The sequence below is a fragment of the Sprattus sprattus genome (assembly GCF_963457725.1).
Source record: "Sprattus sprattus genome assembly, chromosome: 13".
NCBI lineage: Eukaryota > Metazoa > Chordata > Actinopteri > Clupeiformes > Clupeidae > Sprattus > Sprattus sprattus.
In genome coordinates this window covers 19,479,802-19,506,996 of record NC_137911.1, presented here as the reverse complement: position 1 = coordinate 19,506,996, position 27,195 = coordinate 19,479,802, and the positions used below count along the sequence as shown (strand labels likewise).

The following is a 27,195-nucleotide window of genomic DNA, read 5'->3' as shown; positions in this document are numbered from 1 at the left end:
AGTGTTTTCCCAGAATTCCATTTAAATTGATCAAGACATGGCATCACTTTGGATAAATGCTTTGTGTCAACAATGGCAAAGTTCAAACTCACAGATAAAATACCTTGCATTTCCACGAACACTAGTTTGGTGCAGACATTTTCACTGTTTTACTCTAGTATAAGCTGGACTCTGGATTGCTGAAAAGCAGTCAACAGTGGCTTGTTGTACATTTCCCAACACTTATCCTTTGAACGCCAAAGCTAAGGAACTGGCCTACATGTTAAATCAAAACTCTTCATCTGGTTCCCAGCAGGTTGAGAACTCGTTTTAAGCTAAAATTGATAATCTGAACTATGGAAGGCTGATCATTTTTGCCACTTCTTTAAGGTGGAGTGAGCTATTGCAATATTAGCCTCTAGAAGCCTTGCCTTTATTTCTCTACATTGAAGCGATAAAGATCTACCCCCCCCAGGCTATAGGGGTGTGCCTTACGGACAAAAGAAATTCCCCCCAGAAGGTAGCTGAGGACTGACCTGACAGGAGGTTTGAATGAATGCTCTAATTACATGTGAGTGTGTCACTGCCTTTAAGAGAGGCCAGGGAGGGGATAGTGGGACGTGCAGCACCGTGGTGTCAAAGGAGCACAGCTCTGTTTGAGAGGAGACTTGTGGGAGTCTCCTTGTGGGGGAGGGGGAGCGAAGGACTAATTCAAAGAATTTGGGCCTCATTTGCCTTTTCTCTCCTTTTCCACACTGCTCTGTATGTTGGGTGGGTGGGTGGTGTGACATGTTTGATAGTGTTGTGGTGAACTGTGCAACATGAACAAAACTGTTGCTTGTCATGAGAAATACCTCACCCACACACAGGGCCTAGTGAGAATACTTCATATTTCCTGAAATTGCTGGAATTTTATGTTATGAGCTAAGCAACAGAAGTCTTAGAGGATCACTTTTTCCCACTTTCAGCTCTTGAAAGACACACCCAGCAATGAGGGACAACAACTTTGGATTAAAAACATTTATATTCCAATATGGTACACAATCTTTAGTCTGCCCAATTTAGTCTGCCCCAAAGAACACCGGGAAGGAACAGAACAGGGTGAAGGCTGTGCTGACAAATACACATCTGAGGACACAACCTGGGTACTGGGCAGAACTGTCTCTCTCTCCCTCTTAAAACACACACACACACTTTGTATCTTTATATTAAGATTACTTCCACTCAAGAGCAACAGATGAAGTTCTGGCACTTTTGGTCTTCTCCTTATGATGTGTGAAAAATTATGAAACAGTTTTTTTGTCACGTGAAGATGACCGTTTGCTTGCAATACACCAGGGTATCTTCCTTGTGACAGCCTTCATTCATTAGAGAGGTTCCCTGTGGTCAGTTAGGAACATCAGAAGCGATCTCTGCTGCCGCCTCTGCCGCCGCCACCACCACCACCTCCTCCTCCACCCCCCCTCCCTCTACCTCCACCCCGGCCTCGGCCTCGCCCTCGCCCCCTGTCTCCACTCCAGCCACGGCCTCCTGTCTTCAAGTGTGCTGCAGGTCGCCTCAGTTTCCTCCTCTCCTCGTGGTGATCCCACTCAGCTTTATGCTGTGAGCGCTGTTTATCAGACTATGACACAAAGGGGAGAGAGAGGAGAAAGGGGGGCATTAAGTCAGAATAGCACAGATAAAACAATAGTTCATAAAAAACTTGTTCATTAGTCTGGTCTGGACACATAATAATAATAATAATTCATTTTATTTTTAAAGCACTTTTCATTCAAAGGAATCTCAGAGTGCCTAACATGCGTACATGGTTAGAAAAGTTCTTGTCTGGTGAAAAGCTCTGCTTAACAGAAACCGGCAAAGGTGAAAGGCGCTACGTCAGGTTGTGGGTGAGTTACCTAGCACTGATTGTGTCGGCTTGCACTGCAACGCCACTGCTCATGCTTTTGTCACAACATGCCAGTCATGACTGGCCTAGAAGACTACTAGACTGAGTAACTCCAAACCAACCCTGAACCACAGAGATGGAATGGCCACGTCACCTTCTGCAGCAAGAAACCTTAGGTCATGTAGAAGTTGGTGAGACATGATATGACCCGCACCTTTTCAGCACACACCTCCCATATTGTCAGTGTGTGTGTGTGTGTGTGTTTCTGTGTGTGTGTGTGTGTGTTTCGTATGCAATAACATTTTCACCAGATGCAATCCCATCATAGCGTGTCAGACCATCCTGGAGACAGGGTGGTCCCCAAAAGTCGTCATTATCTAGTGGCTTCTTTTCTAACAAATGCAGATTTAACATCTACGTTTGGAGCCAGGCTTTGGGGAACACTGTCACCCTGCAAAGCCAGCATGGACCTCCCAGGCAGAGGAGAGCCACTTGTCTGCGGTGCTGATGACCTCAACCCCCCGTTGGCCTTAAACCGATGGTGAGTGAGGCCAAAGATGCATGGGGGATTATAAAAAGGATCATCTTGATTAACATAAACATGACATTTTCTGTGACATTAACGGCTGGCTCAACAAACAACAACAAAAATAAAAGTAGCCAGCCGTTCTCCTGTGGGCTTCCTTCCCCAGTCTCATCTGAGCGAGATCGCACAGCACGCCAGAATAGGAGAGAGAGATAGAGCGAGAGAGAGCAGTGTGAGAGGAGAGATGGAGAGAACAGTGGGGGAGAGGGAAAAGAATGCTGCAGAGTGAAAGACCAGCATTCTTGGTCAACAAATGGAGGGTCAGCAAAACCCCAAGCTGTTGGTTACAAAGAGTGAGAGACAGAAAGCGAGAGAAAGAGAGCGAGAGAAACAGAAACAGAGAGAAAGAGAGAAGTGTGAGCTGACCCTGCTTTCCCACACTCAACCCAGTTTGACCTCTCTCACCCACTCAGTGCTCAGTCCATCTGCACACTCTCCTGAGAGGGAGAGGTGGGACAGAGGAAAGGAGGTGGCCACTACCCGATGACAGAAAGAGGAAAGGGATGAACAGAGAGATGAGGGACAGAATGTGGTAAGAGTGTGTATGTTGTGTGTGCAGGGCTCTCAAGTGTCACGCATTGAACGTGACAAGTCATTAATTTTGGTCTTTTGTCACACGATCCCGCCACACATCTTATTTCTCACGCTGAAAAAAAAACCCTGGGCTATTTAATGTGCCACAGCGCGCAAACATGACCTGGCCGCACTGCCCTCACCATGGAGGAATCAAGCACATCTCAACGAATCCCCTGCAGTTCTGCTGTGAGGTGCCACTTATCAGCCAATAAAAAAAAAGTAACGGGCTACACAATAGCCGATCAGAAAAAAACTTATATTTTGTATCTGTTGCAACCAATGAAAATAAAGCATCCTGGAATTGCGCGCGATTGATCTTCCGAAAGTTTCGTTCACCTGAGGAAACCACTGGAGCTCTGAGTCAGTCTTCTACAAGGAGTACGTCGTCTCCTGTTTTAATATTACGACAAATTCACAATGGTTTGACACAAGCAATGACAACTTGACTGCAGTTCACTCTTTTTCCTTTCTTAACTTTTGCATTTCATGCAGTTATAAGATGAAGTGTCTTTCAGAAGTTTCCGAGTTTGGGGATTCGTTGTTGAGTAGTTATGATTTTATTTAAGATCAACAAAGGGAGGCTGTTAATGGATAGTCTGATGTCACAAGGAGTTATTATAGTCTTAGCTCTCCCAATAGTTTTCCTCCCATTTTCTGATGTCTCAATGATTAAGCATGGTCATCATTGAGGAGCAACGTCCCCTTGGCAACTTGCCACTATTTTGGGTTCTCATTTCTTCCTCCTTCTGCAAATTATGACGGGTGCCACAGCTGTATGTGCAGGTTGTGTAATGCTTCCTCAAAGTGTTCTTGGTAATGCTCAAACCCGCAAACACACACACAGACACACATGACACACACAGACACACATATGACACTGTTGAATCATCAACAAAGTCCCATGGAAAAAGCCATTGGCAAAGTTCTAACGTTCCAAAACCCTACTGGCTTCCAGCAAACGTACCATCCTTTTATTTAGTGTTGTGGAACACAACGTTCCTGGCTCAAGTTAAAAAAAGTGTTTTGATGTTTCCACAAATGAGCATACTCAGTGCTGTAGTGGTAAAATTAGAAGTAGGTAACCTATGAATTTTGTGATCAGACCGCGACGCGAAGCCACGCAACACAAAGCGTCACGACGCTGTAAGGCTGTCCTGGCTATATTCCATTATGTCACGTGTCAAACTCAAGGTCCGACAAGCCATTTAATCTGGCCCGCCAGCTCCTCAGAATGTTGCAAAAAGTTCCATTGATTTGAATGAGCAACGGAGAAATTTTATTTGGTTTGCCTAATTTTCCCTCAGGATAAATAAAGTATCCATCTATTTATCTATCAGAGCTTGTCTGCCGCGGCCGCTGGTATGTCGAACGCACCACAAATACTGCAAGTCCCACAATGCACTGTCCCCGCGTTGGTAGCATACGTCAATTTAGGGAGAGCTTGCCCCACTGTCCGGCCCTCAACTTACACCCATTTTTGTTTAAATTTCGGCCCTCTGTGTATTTGAGTTTGACACCCCTGCATTATGTTACTAGTTAAAGTCGTACTGAATCAATGAGAGTGAATTAATGTGCTTGTAGTTTATTAAATTTCAAGAAAACAGTAAAGAAAGTATGTGTAGGCCTCACAACAATGAAGGGGGTGGAGGGGGAGACAAAAGAAAGGACCTCTAGTCTATAAGACCTAAAAAATGATTAAGGCCTATAGAAACAGGCCCTGGGTGTTACAGCTAAAAAGTATAATATAAAGAGAAACCATGCTGCAATTAAACACTTCCCCTGTTCTTTAACCATTGGAGAAACCTCCAATGTCAACACATCAACACAATTCATAATGAAAGTAAAATACAAATTTCTACTGATCTGTGCTATAAATGTATTTTCTGCATGATTCCAATCATTGTGAGCATTTATGTAATTAAAATCGCTGAATTTGGGCGTGTCCTGTTCAAACTAACAGGAGACAGCGAGCCAGTGAGGCAGCAATGAGCTGTGCCTCATCTCAGATTGCGCAACCCCTCGCAAACTGGGTTGAGCGCATGCGTAGAAACTACTAGTCTTGCTGGTCTGACATTAAAACGAAGTGAAAATACACGGAGGGAAGGCAAACAGTACCTCTGCCCATAGACATGAATGCACATCAATGAACGTTTATGTCTATGACTATGCCTCTGCGGTCCGGTTTATGCTTGTTCTGCAGTTGCTCTTCTCCTAGACTTATATTTGACCTTGACCTCGAAAATTAAAGATTATATAGCTAAGCTAAAACATTTCACCTAGCAATTCACTTAGCTATGTCTAACTGCCTTGCAAAGAATATGTCTACAATTTTCAATGAATTAGCTTATTATTAGCTATTTATCTACGACGATAATTACTCATGCATCTTCAATTGCTGAAATAATTTACGTTGTATTAGGCATATTAAGATGGGACCGGGAAGGCTGGTTTATTTCCTACATCATCGTAATCGCAAGCACGTTATAATAGAGTTTGACCCTGTTTTAATGCGATGTTGTCCGAACCAAAACAACGTTTAAAAACGTGAATTGATCTTCTTCAGTCTTACTATTTTACTTCAGGCCTTTTGCGGGCATCTGTGGGAGTGGGAGCACTCGATAGTCTCTTCAAAAATCGTCTGATATCTATGGCTAATTTAATCCATTCTGAGGTATGCAGGCAGCTTAATTCACAACGTGTATGTGTTAACATATATACTCTTGCCTGTCTTCAAAACTTGAGAGCCCTGTGTGTGTGTGTTTGTATGTGTGTGTGTATGTGTAAGGGACAAACTGAACTCTATGCTCCCTCAGTCAGAATATGTCCACACCACATTAGCTCCTTTTGCACTGGCAGTTTTGTTGATTTTTTTCATGATCTTTTGGGCTTCAGAAGCTCAGAGTGGGAACTATATACTCTTGAAGTCTTCTCTGGTTTGCCTTCAACCTCAATGCGACAACCATACACAGACTAAACGGTTGCATACTAGGATGAAAATGTCTTGAAATATTAGTAGATTAGTTGGCCAATCATTTACAAAACACATAAATAACTAGGTTGACAAAAACTTTACTCTTGACCTCGCTTTGGTGGTGTGACCTGCAATGACCTGATACATTCGGTCACTTTGCCATGACAACCTCGCTCTGAATGTTTTTGGTCTGCAGTGCAGTCCATTACCCTGAATGTTGAAGAGGCTTATTTGCACAGCTGCTCTCAACCTAAAATGCCAAAATTTCAACCTAAAATGCCAACATTTCTGGGAACTCACAACAGTTCCTGCTGGGAAGCGGGAACTAAGAGTTTGTACTGACACGGAAGTAAAATGGATATGGACTGTGTCACAAAAAGTTGAGGCCAATATTTCAAAAGTTATATTTGACTAATTTCCATTTCCATGAAAGAATGTCATTATCCTCCAGATTAACTGTATTACACTATAAAGAGCAAGAGTGTAGAACACATATTTTGGGTGTTATTCTGTTATTTCTTCTAGCTTCTATAGCTTTCTTCTATAGCGGACGTGAGCTTTCAGTATGCCCTTAGTGCATCTCTGCCTTCCCCTTTAGACCTCCTGCCACAAAATACTATTGATTACCCTACTGGCTGTAAGCACCACTATTGATTAACGCTTGGTGGAAGCTCTATCTGCAAGAGATACCCACAACTACCAAATATGGACACGGACCCGCATGGTCACATTATGTAAAGGTGTCAAAGGTTTTACCCGACTCATCACATAGTGTGATTTGAATACACAGTGTGATTAGAGCGCACTAAAGCACATCTTTATCGGAGACACTTCCTTCACCTGTGCAATTCCTCTGCTTACCTTTTTCAGCGTGAAGGTCAGCTGCTTGCTGCCGACGGCTGAGTCGGCGAGGTTTGACCTCCCTGAGGCCTCGTCCAACCTCAAACGCTCCTCCAGCGTGGCCCTGCCACAAACACAAAGAGACACACAAACAGAGACTTAAGTGAAAGGGAAAACACTTCTTTGCTTACAGCTTTGTTGGAAATGTTTGTTAAAAGTATAAACCCCCTTTCTCTCACAATCTGATAGATATAAAACGACATGTAGCTGTTCAGGTCAGAGTCTAGAAGTGCTAGAGAGAGGTGGCTCTAAAACTCAGCTATCTGTCTCTGATAGTTTTCACAGATTGGTGCAAGGCCGTTACAAAAAGGAACATTCCAGACTTTAAACCCTGAGCAACCTCAGTCTCAGAGACAGATCGCCACAGCAGTCTGTGTTATCCCATCCTCATGGTCATGCTTCCCCCCCCGTCCGTCCACCGGCCCCTCTCTCTCACTCCCCCCCTCTCTCCTTCATCTGTCACCAAACATCAGCCCTCTGTGCGTAGTGTGGTGTGGAGTGGGTGAGAGGGTGTTACACAACAGACGCGGTGCTACAAAAGTCCCCTGTCTATATTTGGGCCTCTTCCAACAGGCCTCATCCCTTTCCTGGCTCTAGCATGTGTCACCTGTCAATTAACCAATAGGATGTTTCACAAGTTCTCCCCACTTGGCATTCCAGAGTCCAACAAAGGAGACCAGATGGACAAGCACAGGCAGTAGGCCAAAGGGAACACACAGGAAATTGAGGGTCTGGCAAACTCACACAGCCATTAGAGTATTATCTCTAATCAATGACCCTGCTGAACTACTGAGCAAGCACTAAAGGAGTTGAGGCAGTTGGGGCCAAAGAGGTCCTCAAATTGCCCCACAATCTTTGGCACTGAGGAAGGCCAGCATTAGGAGAATGATTAAAGGTTTATAAGGGAAAACTTGTATGCTGTACTGGCTAGGTCCTGCAGATTATCATCTCGGTCAAGCTTGCCATGTTGATTATTTGGAAATAACTCAATTCAAACTCTCAGTAGTGTAGAAGCTGCTGTGGACCAGGTCATAAAACCATTGTCTCAAAGATGAGGTTTTTAAAGGTCGTTCAGCTTCTGTGGACTCGGATACCAGAGCAATTATTGTCTAGTCCTACATAAGACTCTGAATGCACTGTTATCAAAGTGGCTGCAGGACTACACTTTAAAAACAATACAATCCTGACTAAAAGGCATAATTAAAAATTCTACTCAGAATGTCATGTACATCCAAACAGACCATCAAAAGACTGCCATCACTCACTTCTGCAGTTTCTGCTTGCGAGCCACGTCACCGAAGCTGCGGAACTCTTCCCCAGCTTTGATCTGGTAGAAGCGTGGCTGGCTCTGTGGCTGGCCCTGCCTCTGGGACTGACTCTGCTGGGAGGCCGTGCCAGCGGATCGGAGGTCCGTGTTTCGGTCCTGCTGCTTTCTTTCCCACTCCTTGTGCTTGAGGTCTCGCTTCTCGAAATGAATGAGGCGCCGCTGCTCGCGCACCTCGGTCACCCAGCCCTTGTCGTCATCGTCGTCGGAGGTGTCTTCTTCAGAGCTGCCACGGCCCTCCGGCTCTTCCTCCTCCTCCTGCTGGGCCTTCCTCTGTGGTTGGGGAAAGAGCGAGAAAAGAGATTAAAAAACACGCCTGAGAGTCTGCCAGTCTCTTCTAGCACTTCTAACAAGGTCCTTTTCAACCACCTTGGAGAAACCTCAGGATTTTACTTCTGTTTAGTGCTTTAGATCCAAAAAGGCACAAAAGACCTTGACTGATTCAGATTTTTTAAACCAGTGTCTGGTGCCTTAGGCCTATTTAACACATTACACACCATTGCATGTGCCTGGTGGCTGTGCTGCGGTACTGCAGCTCCTCGGTTGTGTGTGTATATTCACACTGCTGATGTTTCTGCTACGGTACTGCTACTGTCAGCCCAAAAGGTGCCGTTATGCTTCTACGACTGCGTTACTGTGTGGTCACTTCGTTGTTTCGACAGATTTGTGAACATTTATAGTTTTCTGTCATTTGGTGGGTGTCGCAAAGCAATAATAATAAAAAAGATGCGGACCAAACTTTGTAGTCGTATTTGTACATAAAAGTTGTTTGTTTGACTTTTTTTTCTTACATTTTTAAAAAGTTACAGAGGAATAGACTGTGCAATGTAAAAACTCTGTTATTGTAACTGAAAAATACGCCTGAAAGGATTTGCGAGGTGTCTGAGCCAGCTATCTAATGTTAGCATGCTACCTCCCACAAGGTAAACAGCGATAAAAGTTGTTTGTTTGACATTTTTTTTTAAGTTAATGAGAAATAGACACTGTGCAATGTAAAAACCCTGTTATTGTAACAGAAAAATACGTGTCAGGGGTTTTGCGAGGTGTCTGAGCCAGCTATCTAATGCTAGCATAATGTTAAGCTTAATGTTAAAATAAAGCTTAACTTTCTGCATTGAGTTTGCCTTTGATAATGGCTGTCAATACAAAATCAGTTTGGCATCATCCATCACTGATGAATGGACCGATAAAGTGAAGACCAGGAAGTTGACCAGTTGTAACCAGAAATCAGTCACATGACTTGTATTACCCTTGTTTAGCGCGAGGATGAGAGACAGCAGAACGGAACAGGAAACTACAAACTTATCAATATAATGGGTCCAATTTCCCCTTTCATAAAATGCAACTGCTAAAACGGTAACAAATATTTATACTTAATAAAATGTATAATATAAATATAAAGAAAATTATATTTCTGTAATATCTGTGACGTAAAGCCCAGACATTGAAAGGTGTCAGTTTATGCAATATAGCTAGTATGATGTCAATATGACTGTTAAAACATATTTTTACTGTCTATTTTTGCATTCCTTGCGCTGACCTCCTGTGTGAAAAACAGGCTCCACACTGAAACTCTACATGACTCACAGCACATTTCTCACACAGGAAGTGTGCACGCTCGAACCTGTTAACATGGGCGCCGAAGTGAAACTCAACAAGTAACGCAGCCGCACCGCAGGCAGTGTGAAACAGGCCTTAAGAAATTAAGCCTTAGTCGAGGCCAAGGGGATTTCGCTGACACCTCACCTCATCCTCAGCCTCCAGTTGGGCCAGCATCATCAGCTTCTTCTTCCTCTTCTGGCTGACCTTGGACACGAGCGGGTTGAGCAGGCCGGTACTCCTCACTTTGCTCGTCCACCTGGTACTCGGGGTTCTCAAACATCACCTTGAAGCGGTCGTCGCTGAGGATGCTGGCGGTGCCCTGGAATGTAGGTGAATAAAAAGAGGTGGATTACGGAGGAACGCCACATGACCTGGAATCATTTGTCAGAGACTTTGCTTCGATGTGTGGCAACTTTACTCTTCAAAGGGATTTGGCCGTTGAGAAACTTTTGCATAAAAAAAAAAATAGCTGAACACTTGAGTCTTACATCGAAAGGGAATAATGCGTTTTAAAAACATAGCGGTGACTTTATTTTCCATATACACAAGTGCTCCCACCTTGGCCTTCTTCTTAGATTTCAGCAGGGCCTGGTCCTCTCCCTCCTCCATTAGTTTCATGGCCAGCTCTTTGTTCACCTTGGGCAGCTTCTACCTCAGGAGGAACGGGGTACACGAGAGAGAGAGATACACCACAAGAAAACAGTGAAACAGACCCTCTCACTGTTCCATCTCCAGCTCTGGCACATGTCCCAAGAGCGTTTCACAATCCAGAACAGTTAAAGGAGCCATACATTTAAAAAAGGCCAGGTATCACCTGTTCCAACATTTCAGTCTAATTAAGATACTATATCGCTAGAAACTCTAGGATATTCAGAAATACTTGAGATACAGCCCACCCCACCCAACAGGTAAATGTACAGAAGGCCGCACCTTCAGCTGAACACGCTGGGCCCTGGACTCGTCAATCTTCTGTCTGATCTTATCCTTGCGATACTCGTCGTAGGCAAATGGGTTCACCATCGTTTTGACCTGAAGGGAAAAGCATGGAAGGATGTTTCTTTCACAAGGTCTAACATTATATAAGGAGTGTGCAAATAATATGATGCCGTGTTTTAACAAGCAATTCTGTGCTCGAAAGTACGTAGGTTACTGTGAGAAAATTGTTATGTGCAGCTTAAGGTATGCCAGGTATGAAAAAAGACCCGTGGCAATTTGTAAAAAAAAACCCTGATAATTATCATTCAGATGAAGTCAGGCATTATTGGTGAATTAAACCAGTTCTGCATTACAGACACAAGGTGCTTTCCGCCACATACCTTGTTGTACAGGCGGATGTCCATGAAGAAGCCGTGCATGTATGCTCGCAGGAGGGGCGTGCCAACCAGGTGAGTGAGACCTGCAGGATAAGTTAGGGGACAGTCAGCTGGGCCAAACTCACACCTACTGATGAGACAGACCACCACGCTCTTGACCACTGACTGATCTGGCACATTGAGGATATTTTATGGAAATGTTAAGACGCCAAATCCATGGATCCTGACCTGGATAAGTTGATAAGAACTCATCTTTGATAAGATGAGAAACAACGAACATCTATGAAGCACAAAGTGCTAATTTTGTTGTATGCAAATCTATTCTAGTCTAAATTTCGTTGTATGCAAATCTATTTTTTATTGTATTAATGCCACGAGTTGTGTAACCTCTAAACATATGCCTGTGCAATGGAACAAATGAACAATAGCTCATTTAAATCTGAGGCCATAAGTCATTATTCTCCTTCACTGAATCTGACTGGAGGGTATAATGCATCTCGCAGAACTGCTGTAATTAAAAAGCACCAAATCCCTCTTAACAAGTTAGGTCAACCCTGACTTTATGTGCGGAGAACAAATCTCTGACTCTATGCCATGGATGTGGTTCATTGGAGAGGCCCACAGAACTTCTTCATGGTTTCACACCCATCGTGTTGGAGAGGTCAGAGGATCCACTGAGGGACAGTGTGTGTGTGTGTGTGTGTGTGTGTGTGTGTACGTGTGTGCACATGTGTGTGTGTGTGTGTGTACGTGTGTGCACATGTGTGTGTGTGTGTGTGTGTGTGTGTATAGAAATGAGCCTGAGAAACCACCACTCCCCAATGGTGACTTCCTGAAATGGGGGCCTCAAGATTTACAACACCCTTAGGCAAAGGCGTCTGGCACTGGGCCTGATGCGTGTGGGAAAGGTCCTGGGTGGCCCGCTAAAGGAGCAGGCATCTGCGCAGGACACCCTAGATGCAACGCCACTGTCTGTGAAGCATGTGAGGTTAAAAGCTGGGGGTTGGAGTTCTCGGCTGCCTCCAAGCATAAAAGCAATGAAAGGAATGGGAGCACAGGTTGGAGCTCAAGGCCTCTCACGCATGAGGATACCTGGGCCATGAGTCACCACCACATCTGAGACTCAATGCACGAGTTTAGAGGCAAAAGGAGGCCCTTATAGCCTCCTGAGCTCAACGGAAGCACAGTGGAATCAGCAACGGAAAAATCTTTCTTTATCCAGGCAAAGTCCGTGGGAACAAAAGGTTGCATACCACTGACGTCCAGAGACTACAACTTTGAAAATGGTTTAATTTGTATGGACTTGTCTCCATCTTTATCTGAAGCGAACAATGAATCAACAAAAACACACACTCTGCCTAAAGACCTTCATAAGCGCTCAGGTTTCATGGGAACCCATGTTGCTGATGCTAGGAGCCACTAGTTTGTTTTCCTGCAGAGCAAGGTGTTCTCCCAGTGTCACGCTGTGACATAACTACTACTCTTGAGAACATTTGTAGAAACAAAGAAAGCAGAGCCAATAAACACTTAGACTGGGGCCATAAACACAAGAGCTGAGACAGTCATCAGGGCATCCTGTATCCGGAAATGAAACACTTTCATGAGAACCTGAGGTGCTCCATGAGACTAAACAAAAGAGAGGAATATCGAACACGGAGGACTTAACACCCATGACGTCATTCCGAATGGCCTGTTTAACTACGGCTTCCCTTGCAATAACTTACAGAAATGGAGGTCAAGGGAGGCCAGTGGGATGACAGAGGAGAGAGTTTCTTTGTCCCAGGTCTCTGACCCAATTCAGGTCCTGTAAATAAATCTGAGAGCACTGGATGTTGAAAAGTGTGTGTGTGTGTGCGTGTGAGTCCATGTGCGTGAGAGAGAAAGGGAGAGTGTGTGTGTGCGAGACTAATGCTGGTGTGATCAAAGAGGAAGGGGGAAAAAAAAATACCCAGACATCTCCTCCCCCCTGCCTACTGTTATATAACCCCAGCATTCCACAGCTGTGGCGGGGCCCCCCTCCACCCCAACCCCCTCTCCTCTGCTTCTGTGTCATTTGAGCTCATCTTGTTTCTGCTGATGGCTGCATTCCTGCCCATTCCATCTCTTCCACACTTCCCACCTTCCTTCCTCCCTGATCTCATCTTTGGAGGTATCTCTTTCCTCCAACCTGCAGATAGTATTGCCATGTGCTGCTGGCAACAGGGGCTGAATTTGAGGAGGTAGCTAAAACCAGGGTTTTTTATCCCTGCACCTGGCACCACTACACACAGTGTACCACAAAAGGACATTAGGGGTCTGGTCCATCATACATTTAGGCCTCTGCTGATGGTGTAATTCAATGTCTAGGGAAGGCTAAGATTAACTATTCATCAAGTAAAGGCTAGGAGCATGAGCTATGTGAGACCCCCTACCTCTCTGTAGATGAACAGGTATTTACCCAGAACACTTCAATAAGCATTGCATTTGCTTCTCATAGTGAAACCCATTGTTGTAATACGCTTCTGTGGAAAGCTTTGACCTTTCTGCAAGGGAATGAATCCTAGTTTTAATTCCCCATTTTCACTTTCTCTGAAGGACAACGCAAATCAAATCCAAGTTACCCAAGTTGTCGAGGTCTTTTTGGGTGACAAATTTGTAGTCGTCATAGACGGTGCTCTCCGGGTTCTCCTCCAGCTCCTCCGTGAGGTTGTCCAGGAAGGAGCACCAGCGTGGAGCGGGGCCAAGGGCCTGAGGTGAGACAAAGGACAGCAGTCAGCGACAAATGAAAAGAGCGGCTGGGGGAACTCAAAGATCCGCCTAAAGCACCACCATATTGTGTTATGCAGGGTAGAGAGACTTTTTGTGTATATGCACAAAATGTTTTCATGTCAATGTTAGGTCAGACTGACCCAAGTGACTGAAAATAGACAAGAAGAGGAAACTGAATAGTATGCCCCCATTAACAGTGCAATGTTGAAACCACCAAAACAAGGATGCTCTCATTAAAAGACATATGCTTCTCATTTCATAAATAATTATATCTTCTGACATTGTAAAACACCTGTGTTGTGACTTTCTGCAACAGAATGGCCTTCATGGTTGTTGCCAGGGGCAACTGTCTTGAACTAGAGTTTCTCAGAATATTTCAGCACAAGTTCCCACTGTGCTTTCTGTTTGTACTTTTCACACTCCAGCTCACTTTAACGAGAAACTAATCTGCCATGGCTACGCACGGCCATCTCCATAATATCCACAAACACACGGCTGTATTGTGTCAACACATTCCTCTCAGAAAGCCACGATAGAGGCACGGGGAGCAGAAGCACTGCTGGCACCATCATCAAAGTGACGTGTCTAAGGGCATGTAATGATGAGGACATATACTTGGAAAATATGGAGTGAGTAATCAGGTCTTCTGGCATTTCAGATGTCAGCCAGTGAACAGACTTCCCAGGAAAAGCCCAAGGCAGGGTGTTTGGGGGTGGGTCGTCATCTGTTCTTGAAGACGGTATTGTATCTTTCTCGTTTGTTTTGACAATGATTACTAGTATTAAGGCCAAGGTTATTAGACGGATTTTTTATCCACAGGGAAAAAACATTTTCAAGGGCCAAAAACACAAACAAAAAAACTTCAATAATTACCGGTATGTACAATGTGTTCATTTTGGGATCTTCATTTGCAGTGAAAAGCATACCTGCACAGAGAAAGATTTAGAGGGAATAGGAGACAGCAAAAGAGTGAGAGAACATAGATGATCAGTGACAAAGCAAAAGTCTGTAAAATAACCAATCAGTGCCTAAACGTTACTGGAATGAGACGGAAACACAACCTTCTAAATTGATGCACTACAGCGTAAATTGTTTATAAACTGCAGTATGCTGATTCCAATTCACTGCATTTTAGCCCTGCACGTGCCCAAATTATATTTCTTTATTTCTTGTTCTATTTTGTAAAACATTCACCTTTTCAAATACCTTTTCAATTTATTATTCTTATTTTTGCTATTTTGTTAATATGTTTTATGTCCTATGCATCAACCACGCCAAGTTAATATCCTGTATGTGTAAATATACTTGGCCAATAAAAAATATTCTGATTCTGATTTGATCCGATTTCTCAGGCGTGGAGGCTGTGAGGACTTATCCTGCAGCATCTGGACTGTCCGTACCCTTATAGCTGTATATGGCCAATTCTGCCTTTAACACAATAATCTCTAACCTAGTCACACAAAAGTCACTGGATATTGAACTCACTCTTCCCCATCGAATGTCTAAAAATTGTGTTTCAATGGTTATTTCCATTGTTATTTCCATGATTGAGGATAATGGGTTGCTTCTCCACTGTATTTTACAGTAAAGAAAAACTGCCTTAAATCCATGAAGTTAAATACATTAAAGTTCTCTAGCAAAAGTCTCAATTAAATCCCTGTGTTGGTAAGAAGTGATTCCCCTCGTGTACTACACTGACAAGAATCATAGACTAAACACCTTCAAAACTGTGAAGATGCCCGTCAGGTTAAAATAACTCCCAGCCAAACTTCACCACTAGAGTGAGACTATAAGACTGCTAGGTCAGAATGGCTTACTCCTTCAAACATCATTTGTCAAGTTTGTTAAGCCCCTGTCCCAGATCAGCACTTTGTGTTGGTAACATGACAACATAGAGGCCTAGTAAGGGCACAACCTGCAGTAGCCAACTTAATCTGTCTCACAAGCTGCTAACCCAGATGCACACAACTGTCAGCTAAACCATCTGAATTTGTAGGGTCCCTCAATTGCTAAATACCCCCCCCCCCCCCATAATGATAGTAACACAGGATGGTGTAAGTACAATTTAGCTGTTTCCCTCTGACACCATGTGATAACATATAGCAATAGTAACACATTTGATCAGGCATGGACCTCACATTACTCATCCAATAGTGAGAGTAGAAAAATCACGTTTGTGTTACTGTCTCTGCCATCTACTGTTTGCAAGAGGCATTACAACAGGGATGCGTGGTGGTGGTGGATGCATCATTAACACAAAGGGCTTTTGATGGATGAGCCAAGGGAGGTTCAAATGCGTCACATATCCAGAATTCTGTATGTTGCAATCAGTTAACAGAGATGTGGTGACAGGAACTACAGAAGAATCTGCTCAGTTTTCCATGGAATTGAGTCTTGGTGAGGAACAAATACACTGAAGGGTTGTTATTCTGTGTTGCTATGAAATAAACTGTGTATGTATGGCCAGACTGAGAACCTACCGCCATGATGCTACTCACCAGAATCTGGGTAAATACAAACATCATTGATGTCGGTCTGAGGTTCCACGGTAGAGAATATTTTACCCTGCAAAGAAAACAAACAACATTGCAAAATGTTCCTCCACGAGGGAGAGACTCTAACCAAAGCATGCCGAGAAGCTTCATGAAGGACACCAAACACGCATTTGTGAATTCTTAATTATATAATATATAATCTAAAACTGGTGAATACTGTGTCGAATAAATGTTTGTTCTTTACCTTTGCCCTAGTACTTAACATGAATCCAACAGTTTGTCAAGGAAACCTTAAAAGCTCAGTGTAAATGAACACTAACAGCTCTGTTCTGTATGGTGGCCCTGGGAGCGCAATGCACTGCAACTTAAGAAAACATGTGCAAAAAGACAAAACACACTTGCTATGATAGATTTCTCGTAACAGGTAAAAAATAACACTATTGCTGTCTTGTCAGAGGGTTAAAGAATGTTGCCAAGTTCACAAAAATGGACCCTTTGCCAGTATTTGTCAATTGTAAAACACACCATGATAGCTGGCTAGAACTTTAATAGTTACTTTCAGAACCCATAATAGGGAACAAGCAAGTTAAACTAATGGTAAGTTTAGCTGATGTGAATAACTAGGAGGTGCATTTTCGCAAGAAAATGTGAGTGTGATTTCGTAGTAGCATGGGAAGCCAATGTTTATTCATTCTCTAATTGTTTCACACAACTACCCCCTTTGGACAATGCGTGGGACACACTGAATAGCGGTCAGGTTAACATGTTTGAAAATTCGTGAGGTCAGTGATTGAAATCGCTTAACTCCTACACACCCAGCCGACCCAAAGAAAGGGACGACACATGATTACATTTGTTACATTTCTGCAGCATTTCGTAAACATCCAGATAGAAGGCATATATCGGTGGATTGTGGTCCGCACCCCACTGGTTTTGAGCCACTTCTCAGACCACCATCATCTTTTGTTTAACTGGGTGTGAATATTAAGAAAATAAAATTTTAAAATAATGTAAGCAATTCCTAACGTTATGAAATAAAATAATGTTAGCAATTCCTGACATTTCTAAATCATGCCCTTGGCATAGTCTATTTAAAACATCAGCCACTAAACAAAAGAGGTTAATGACACTTAAGGCTCTCAAGGTGAAAAATTACTTGGTATCATCTACACAAATGTTTAAGGTTGGTGAAGCCAGAGGTAAAATGGGGGCCATTTTTCTAACTCACCAGCGGACCGCCCAAAAAAACTTGAGCAAAGGGCCAGCGAACCACACCAAGAATTTACGGCAGCACTGACAACATACACTCATGATGAGAAGGTACACCTGGCGATTATCTCACCGTTTACCTTTCATCTTTGAATAATGTAACTCATAAACACATCGTTTTAAAGCGCTGTGGCCGTCATTAAAAGATGTGTCAATAAATGAACTTCTGCATCATGTGATCTGTCTTTTTCGCCACTGGTACTGAATTACCAACCTTTGTATTTTGTGTAACACATGTATTTATAAAATCAAGCCTTTCGCCCACTACACTTTCATGCTACGGTACGTTTTTTTCTATTGTTCTGCTGCAATAAATAGGCTTACTTCACTCAAAATAAAACCTACAGTTCTGGCGTCCATTTGCCTTGCAACACGTACAATCCTTAGGGAACCTTAAGGAACCGTGAATCAAAACGAGTCCCTTGTGTAAATTACGTGCTTACGGTTCTGCGTCTAAAACCGAGCCTAAAATCCACTTTTCCACTCGCCATGTTGCTGCAGTCATCTACACCGCTGTAAAGTAAAATGTATCAAAGTAGAGCACAGTGGAATGTATGTGACCGTTAACTGTATCAACAGTATTCATATGTGGATTGACTGCTGGAAGCAGAAATAAGAAAAGGTAATGTGCCAAATAGCCCGTAGTGAAATAGCTTATGCTATGTGGCATGACAGTTTGAGATGGAGGTGGAGATGTTTTCTTTATGCGTGATTGGGTTTTGTCTAGTTGCATGTATTGAGCTCTCAGGGCCACATTAGATCTCAATACTCAATACACCCAAGGCGACCAGAACATTTGTTTGGTTCAAGAGAATACCACAAGGACAAACTGACTCAACCACTAAAACATGACAGTGCAAGATTGATTACCCAAGAGCTACACCTTGTACGCAGTTACACCCCTTTCCAGGAACTGAATAAAAGGAAAACAGTCATGGTTCAATTCCTAATGGAGACAAGCCTCGGCAATGTTCTGTTCACTCATCCCTAAAACTGTCAGTTAAACGGGACGATGAGATAGGTGTTTGTTGGAGACAGAGAGCTTCTCTCTTACCGTGTCCTTATTCCACATCTTGATGATCTTGGAGTCAGCAGAGATCACCAGGTCCAGCTGTTCATGGAAGTTGAGGGAGTGGATAGGAAGGCTGTAGTAATGGTCCTTCACCAGCAATGGTTGGGAGGATCGCAGGTCATACAGGAGAACCTGAGATGGAGCAAACTGGTTAATCTGAGGTCCCCACAGCTACCTACAGATTAGACTGACTCTCAGCTTTCCTCTTTAAAAAAAACAGAAGGCAAGGGTGGCATCACCCTGCCCATGCAATTTTCAGCCTTGGGGCATCAGTCTCCATGTGCTTAGCCATGCGGTCCATATCTCATCCACTTACCTGACCCGTGCTAGTTCCCACTGCCATACCGAGGGAGCCATTGAATTTGAGTGCCGTCACTGATGGCAAGCCATCAACTCTGTTAAAAACACACACATAAAAAGGTTTTTGCTTTGAAGGAATGAGAGGAGTATACTGAAAACAATTTGATCTTTGCTGATGGCCGAAAACCCCCAGGAGTCTGAGCACTCACTCTGTGCTGTCCGTCACACTGCTTAAGGCACAGTCTAGAAGGCCCACACGATTCCTGGCACGGGGATCCCAGCATTCAACCTTACCCTGCAAAACACACACATACACGCAATGTAAACACCTATACTTCAAAAAAGTGGAATTAGTGTAGGAGTTAACCAGACATTATCCAAGCCTTCAACTTCACATACCTCTATTGTCCCGGTTGCAAACAGGTGATGAACAGGGTTGATGTCACACACATTGTGCTCTCTGTAGGTAAGACACACAACCCCACACAAGCATGAAAAACAGTGACAGAGTGAACATTTCCTCACAGAGGTCAATATACCATCTCTGTCACAGTTAGAAGTCCTACGTTCTATTAAACTTCCAGTAGAGCACATGGGGAATAAGACATGGCTGTTCAGATACAAGACTGTAAGGCCTGGTACTAGTGCTCCACCTGGTGGGAGGATACTCACACTGCACTGGTCTCAAGGGAGTTGAGGAAACGGCCCTGCTCGAGATTCAGTCGGTATACTTCAGAACTGGGGGAGCAGGACAAAACAAAGTACACTAGATCACACAGAACAGCGAGAGTGCTCCATCCTCACATCATAAGCATTTGAATTCTGCACACACTTGCTGTGAGACCTTACCTTGCCCCCACAAAATACAGGTCACAGGAGGGGTAGTGATAGGAGAAGTCTCGTCCAAACTTTGGAATTCGTGTCTTGTAGTAGTGGCCGTGCTGAGAATGGAACTCAACGTAGCGGTCAATATGGAGAAACACCAGCTGCACACAAAGGTAGCACATGCTTAATGAGGGCACAACACAAACAAACATATACACACACACACAATCAAAATGGCCTAGAAGATACAGTAATAAGCACTCTATAAGAGCCTTACCTTAGAATAGTCATCTGAAAGGATGTCAAAGGCCACAACTGAAACAGAAAATAAATAATATCATCGTAAACATATTTGGCTAATACCTTTGGAACAAGACATTGCAAAGTCTGGTTTAATAAGTAGTGGTGCAAGAAAGTTTGTGAAAATGTGGATCATTTTGTTCCTAATGTCTAATTTGCACACAAGACATACAAAACTGACTGAAAAGACAACCCCATAAAACAAATAACACAAAACCTGCAAATCTTTCCATTCATCAGTTAGATCAAATGAACCATCAACGTATGTGGCGGGAGGTTAAGTGACCCACTTATATGGTAACTGTTGCTTGTTGTCATGGAATTACAATACTATGAACTGACTACTCATTGCTGTTACTAAAATTTTGGAAACGAAGATACCGGCTGTGGTGCTCAGCAGATGGTACAGTACACTGTTACTTATAAAGTCCCAAGGCCCATAGGCATTGTGCAGTCAGTGGTTTATTTACTGTGACATTATTTAAGGTCCTTAGGAATCACGCAGCTAGTCCTTTGTTAAATGTGACCCCATACAAACCAGTGTTGTTATGTAGTTCCGCATTACAGTGATGGAAACTGAATTCCACTTAATTTGATTCAGGTATGATAGAATCTCACACAGCATGGACATTTCATGCAGATTAAATGGGAGGCATCTTAAAATGATTCCTTACCATCAGAGTCCAAACACCTCTCAAATTTCAAAGATAACTGATAAGTGTCATAGCAGCGTACCCTTGGTTTATAAGTGCCTGAAAAAATATGTAGACAAGTGACAGAGTTTATCCATCTCATCTTTCAGATGACAAAGGCAAGACATCATATAAACTTAAAATGTACTTACCAGGTTAACACAATTAATAATTAGGCATATTTTTACATCTCTAAAGTCAGAAATATGGTCTAATGCTCACCTGCAGCCAAAATGTACTGCCCATCACGTGATACTTTGAGTGAGGTACACACTGTAGGCATTTCAAAATCCTGAATGAGTTCAATCCTACGCTGGATATCTAAGGGAAAAAACACAATGTTCAGTTAACCAACACAGCAGACAATTGACCACAGAATAATTTCTATCCCACAATCAAGCAACATTTTATTTGTGATATGTGTACAGTCAAACCTTAGAAGTGACACCATAGAATGGGTAGCCTACTAGCACATGTTGCTCTGACACATTGATAGATAACTCAGAGATCAAAGCTATCATTGTTAAGAATGCTTAATGACCTGTAGGATGAGATAGGGCGATAATGCAAAACACGTATTGTTAGTGATTTACAGTGTTTTTGTAATGTTACTAAAACTACCACTCACCGACGTCGCTTTTTTGCAGAGCCCTTTTCTTCCGGTCTGATAACCACTGAAGCAAGAAAATATCGACAATGATTAGTTCTGCAGCAAAACTTTATAAATGTCTCTCGGTATCAACATGACAATGTGTTGTTATATTAACTGGTGTTAGCAAGCTTACTGCTTTACAGTTAATATACGCTTGCATTCGAAAGACAGAAGTTAGTCAACACAGATCTGGATGACCAAGTACCACCGGATAACTTAATGTTTACATACACCAAACGTGCTCTCGACAAGTCGATTTGAATACAAGCGCTTATTTGAAATATAACTGCTGTTATAACTTTCCTTATTCAACACAAATTATATGTTTCTGACACATTACCACACATTACTTTACTGACTATGATGTCTAATTAACCTAGGTCTTAAATGGTAGGATAAAACGTGTTAGCGAACTTAGCTGCTTGTTCTAAGAGCATCTTACCTCTGGAAGTGATTTTCCATGACTCAGATTATAGATTTTCACGTCATTCACGGTGGATACCTGCATGGCTATATTTAACAGAGTCACCAACAACTCATACTTTAATATCTAACAATTGTTTAAAAACAGCTACAGTATCTAGTGACTTCACTCATGCTTTCCACGTTGGGAACAAGCGGAAGTGTGTGTTACATTGTAATGCATCCCCGTCGCAGAAGGTCTCTGAGTGCCCAAGTACTGTCCCTGAAAACCCAAAGTGCCCTGCACCTCAAGATGCAAATAACTTCTGCCCCATCATCATTATAGCACGAACAAACACTCCAACATACGACAACAGACAAGCCTATACCCCCTTTGGCATTTATTTTCCATATTCCAAAAATTCAGACATTCTTTACTTTTAATAGCACCCCCCATCGGTTGGTGTGTGGGTGACATACAGTGACGTCAAGCACACGTGTGTAATTCCAATATGGCGCTGCCCTGAGTAAGTCATGTTACTGTACACATCACTGTTGTTAGATCGTATGTAGGCATGTTTAAAGCTGAACGTTTTGTGCTTCAGTCCTTAAAGTATATACTAGCGACCTAAACTGTGCATCAGTAGGTTAAGTTTTGGAAAATGCAGAGACATTGGAGAGACCATGACAACATGAACACTCCTTGATAACGCTAGACTTCAGCAAGATAAAAGACCATTAACTTTGCAGCTGCTGTTATGTCGTCCAGTTTGCAGTTAAAGCAGGCTCTCGTTGTGACACACAGACTAGCCCGACTTTGTGTGGCTCTGAGAGGTAACTGTCAAGGCTGTCCCAAGCTAAATGTCACGGCCAGTGTGCGAGGGTTTGGGACTGGGGCTGCAGGGTCTGGTGAGGATGGGAACAACTCAGAGAACCCTGCCCCCAAAGTTCCACCGTTTCCCCTTCAAGCACCACTGTTTGGCAGGCGGAGATCCCTGTCACCCTTGGAGAGGGTCAGTCGTCTGTTGCCACAGGAAAGTCTGAGCCCTGAAGTATGGCAGCTGATAGAGGACAAAAAGGAAGATGACAATGACAGACCAGGAGGTGCTCAGACTGATAAAGTGCCTGTTGAAGCCTTGCATGGGGACACTCACACACATCAGGAGGTAGAGGGAAGTCAGGGGGACATCCAAAGGAGAGGAGAGGAAGTGGACAGTGTGTCAGCTGGTGACAGCCTCACTGCAGCAGACGCTGGGCCCCTAACTGAGAGCACAGAGTCCGCTCAGGACGCTCGCGTCTGTCTCCCAGGAGAGCGACTGTTGTCCTACGGAGAACTCGTCCTGGCAGAGCGACGGAAGAAAAAGCGAATCGCGTTTCAGAAGATGTTCACGCTGGAGAAGGATGCGAAGCTGTTCAGCCCCTGGGGTTGGATCCCCCACAACGCCATCGCTGAGCACCCCTCTGGACCGTCCCTCCACACCTCTCTGGGTGTCCCAATGTCCCTGCGTCGACCCAGTCTGGAGGAGTTCACCCTGTACATGAAGAGAGGGCCAGCCATCACCTACCCTAAGGTATCAGCTGAGACATTAAATAGAGAACATGAAAATACATGTCTGCTGTGACTTGTTAAATGAAGATTTTTTTGTACTCTGTAACAGCTTCTTTATGAGTTACATATAAGAGAGTTCTGTCAGTACAAGTCAGTACTGAATGCCAGTAGTGTACTTGATTACCACGCCATCATAACTTTCACAACAGAAGAAATTACCTTCACACAATCAAATGTTACATACAGATCCAGGGACATTTAAATACTCAATATCTTTTTCTCTAGTAAAACGCCATCATAACTTCCACAACAGTAGAAATGTTACACACAGATCCATCATTTGTTGTCTTTTAAATACTCAATATCTTTTTTTCTTCTCCTCTGATCTCGTCTCATGTTTCCCCACAGGACTGTGCAGCAATGGCAATGATGATGGACGTGAGTGAGGGGGACTGTGTGCTGGAGTCGGGCTCAGGGTCTGGAGCCTTGAGTCTCTTCTTGTCCAGAGCAGGTGAGTGCTCAGGGTGATGTACAGTATTCTCTTCACAGTACAGTATTCTTAGGGTAATGTGCCCTTTGCTCACCACTCTAATTTCCCCCTCATAGTATACACTCAATGGCACTGCCATTAAAACAAGGCATTATAATATCGCTCTCTCTTTCTTTCTGTCTTTCTTTCTACCCATCTCCATAGAAATTAGTTTTTGCCAACCGAATATAAGTGTACTCTGTATAATGTGTTCAAGATCACCTCTAGAAGCTTATTCCAAAGTTTTGCCGTCAACCTCACAATTCCCTCCCTGTCGATCTCTCCACACAGTGGGCTCTAAGGGCAGGGTTTTGAGTGTTGAGGTGAGGGATGACCATCACAAACGAGCCCGCCTGAACTACAAGCACTGGCGGAGATCTTGGAGCGTGCGTCGAGGAGAGGACTGGCCAGACAATGTGCAGTTCCATAAGGCAGACTTGCAGACTGCTGGGTCTCTCCTGACAGGCTGGGGGTTCAACTCGGTGAGAACAGCATCTCTGCTATCCTCTGAGCATATTAGTCCCCAGTTATTCCCTAGGCTGTCTTCTGGCTAGCTGTGCATTAACTTGCTTGTGGCAAGTGTCCACACCTATAATTGGTTTGTTTTAATTTCTTATGAGTGTAATATACCTTTCTTAGCAAACCTGTCTGCCAGCTAAGCATTGCAGAACTGTTTTTTTTTTTTTTTTTTTTTACAGTTTATTGAAGGTAATAGTTCAAATATTTTACTAATATAATTTAGCATTGACTAGCGATGAAAAATGAATGCCAGTGGCTCAACCTCACCTAAAGTTCCCTTGTTGCCTCACCAGTTGTCTTTCTGATGATGCCATGTAGATCTGATGCTGTGTTTGCTTCTTTTTGTCTCAGATTGCACTGGACATGCTGGATCCTCAGCTAGTTCTGCCTGTTGTCATTCCACACTTGCACCCAGGGGCCGTGTGTGCTGTATATTTGGCAAAGTTCGTCATACCCACATCATCATTACAATTAGAACACTTTAACCTTAAGGGTGGACTGCTTCACTGAATGAATGTTAACATCGTATTTGTAATAAATTAAAGTATTATAAGAATTTGACCAATACTAGCTGGTATCAGAGTAATACATTTCTTCCAGTGTATCAGATTTTTGAAGTCTTGACTAATCAACCATAAACACTTTTGAAGAGGATTATCTTGCTGTAATGACTTCATCCTATCCTTTATCCTATCTGCTCTCCTGCCCCTGCAGTGTGACGCAGATTGTTGAATTGCTGGAGGGAATCCACTGCTCCAAACTACCTCTGGTTTGTGAACGCGTCATTGAGGTGCAGTACCGGGATTGGTACCTGGGTCCGTCATTCAGGAAAGACGGCAGCTTGAACAGCAAGAGAGCACCTACAGAGGAGGGTCAGGAGGAGGAGGAGGACGAATCTAATGGTGAGGGGAAAGGTGTGTAAAATGTTTGCAATAGGATAAAGCTTACATTCTTTCACTTATTTAAGAAATGATTGAGGTTATTGAGATGAGGTATTGAAAGTGTTGTATATCAACTTTATTTAGCAATGTGTACATGTAGCTTCCGATAAAGAGTATCATGTCACAAAATCTTTTTCAGACAAAGCCAGCAGTCCAGGCCCCAGACCCTTCGGCAGTGTGCCATATGTTGCAAGACCACACCCAGAGCAGTTAGGGCACACAGGTGAGTTATTATGTCAAAGTTCCTCTCCTGGCATTTATAAACCCCCTTAAAACCCATCTCTGTTCCTCAACTTTACATAATTAGGTTTTTGTCATGAAAAAAAATCCCTTCATGACCTTAAAATGGTTTGGATGTAAATCTACACGTTTGACTCATTTAGTATTTGTAGAACTATGAATATGCAAAGTAGCATCACCTCTGAAGGTCCTTTTTCGACCAACAGGGTATTGGTTCTTGATCCGGTTCTGTTCAGGATTTTCTAGCAAACCAGCCCAAGTTTCTACCGGTTTTGAGCGTAACCGCTGTAATCAGCAGAGGGTGGTGCGCAATGGAAGTAAATACTAGTAGGAAGATACTGGATTGCGTTGCGTACCTGTCAGCAAACTGTGTCGTCACCAACTTTCTTTTATAGAAAAATAAAAGCCTTTATTGAGGAGTAATTTGGAGGGCTGCTCATGTTGGTGCCACAAGGGACAACATATAACACGACAACAGTTTTGGTTCCAGCTGCGAAGTTTTCAGGTTTTGAACCAATTTATTCTTGGCATAGAGCGGTTAAAAATTTGGTGCGTGAACCAGAACAGAACTTTGTGAACCTAATTGTATACGTAGCCTTATGCTGATGATATATACAGCCCCACCTTGAAAGTTAACGGGATTGGTTCCTTAGGTATGTGACGTATGAAATCCTGGCTGATAGTGTGTACTGTCTCAAAAACACAGAGTCATTGTTACACTACATCTCTATGGTGAAAATACTCAACTCTGCTTATTTCGCTCATGATGTGTTGTGTATCATGTTAACAAGGTTCAAAATCTGATTTTCACTTGAGGGGTCCTTGAAATGTAAAGAGAAGATGGAGTATTTGTGACTGATGTGGCTCAAGCATGGTGTTTGACTGTATACAATGTGCGGTCAACATACCAAATAGGGAGTTTTGGACAACATATTATTTGGTTTAAGATAAGGTTTCATGTGTAACATAAACTAATGTTTTGTTCTTTTTTTGTGTTTCAGCATTCCTGGTAAGACTGCGAAAGATTTGGAAATAGTTCCAAAGGGAAAGAAAACAGTCCAAATCATTGTCATGTTGAATGTACATACTGTTTTCCATGTCCCCCATTAAATGTATGCTCTTGCATTTGTTATTATTCTGTTTGTCTCTTTTCTTAGGTTCTAAAAAGCAAAAAAAATATAACACAATATACAGAAAACCCAGTGTAAAAAGATTTATGGGCAAAGATAGTCATAATTTCACTTAAAGGTGCAGTCTGAGATTCTAATCAGAGACACATTTATTTATCAAATTCAAATTGCTTCTCAGTCCTCTCGCCGTGCTTGCACCAAAAAAAAAAAAAAAAACTGTGGTGTTCGGACAGTCCTGGCTCTGTAAACGGGAAATAGATACAGCGGAGACAGTGGTTCAGACCGAAACATGAACAATTCCAGCCAATCAACATGGTGCCTCAGGAGCACAAAAGGGAGGGACACAATTTGATTGGTTGTTAAGCTTAAACATCGTAACCTTTTGCAAAACTGAAT

The 27,195-nt window shown here is 43.1% G+C and overlaps 2 protein-coding genes across 3 annotated transcripts; one reads left to right on the top strand and one right to left on the bottom strand.

Moving 5' to 3' along the window:
• Positions 1 to 1,039: 1,039 nt before the first annotated feature.
• On the bottom strand, positions 1,040 to 22,081 carry LOC308374127 (nucleolar protein 10-like). Its single transcript, XM_080849835.1, is given in 22 exon segments — positions 1,040 to 1,600; positions 6,859 to 6,961; positions 8,163 to 8,494; positions 9,968 to 10,051; positions 10,053 to 10,142; positions 10,382 to 10,471; positions 10,754 to 10,852; positions 11,140 to 11,219; positions 13,737 to 13,863; positions 14,758 to 14,810; positions 16,383 to 16,449; positions 18,703 to 18,852; positions 19,037 to 19,115; positions 19,230 to 19,315; positions 19,420 to 19,480; positions 19,693 to 19,758; positions 19,870 to 20,006; positions 20,123 to 20,160; positions 20,820 to 20,897; positions 21,060 to 21,158; positions 21,466 to 21,511; positions 21,932 to 22,081. Coding segments are annotated over 22 exon segments (2,253 nt in total). The 5' UTR covers positions 21,998 to 22,081; the 3' UTR covers positions 1,040 to 1,378.
• Positions 22,082 to 22,427: 346 nt separating this feature from the next.
• On the top strand, positions 22,428 to 26,786 carry trmt61b (tRNA methyltransferase 61B). Of its 2 annotated transcripts, none has more exons than XM_080849603.1 (7): positions 22,428 to 23,462; positions 23,849 to 23,951; positions 24,261 to 24,451; positions 24,840 to 24,931; positions 25,203 to 25,390; positions 25,569 to 25,652; positions 26,671 to 26,786. In XM_080849603.1, exons 1-7 carry the CDS (start codon positions 22,650 to 22,652, stop codon positions 26,703 to 26,705), a joined length of 1,506 nt encoding a protein of 501 aa, XP_080705729.1. In that variant the 5' UTR covers positions 22,428 to 22,649; the 3' UTR covers positions 26,706 to 26,786. The 2 variants fall into 2 exon arrangements, with proteins under 2 accessions (XP_080705729.1, XP_080705728.1); XM_080849602.1 differs by having other exon boundaries at positions 25,203 to 25,402.
• Positions 26,787 to 27,195: the final 409 nt, after the last annotated feature.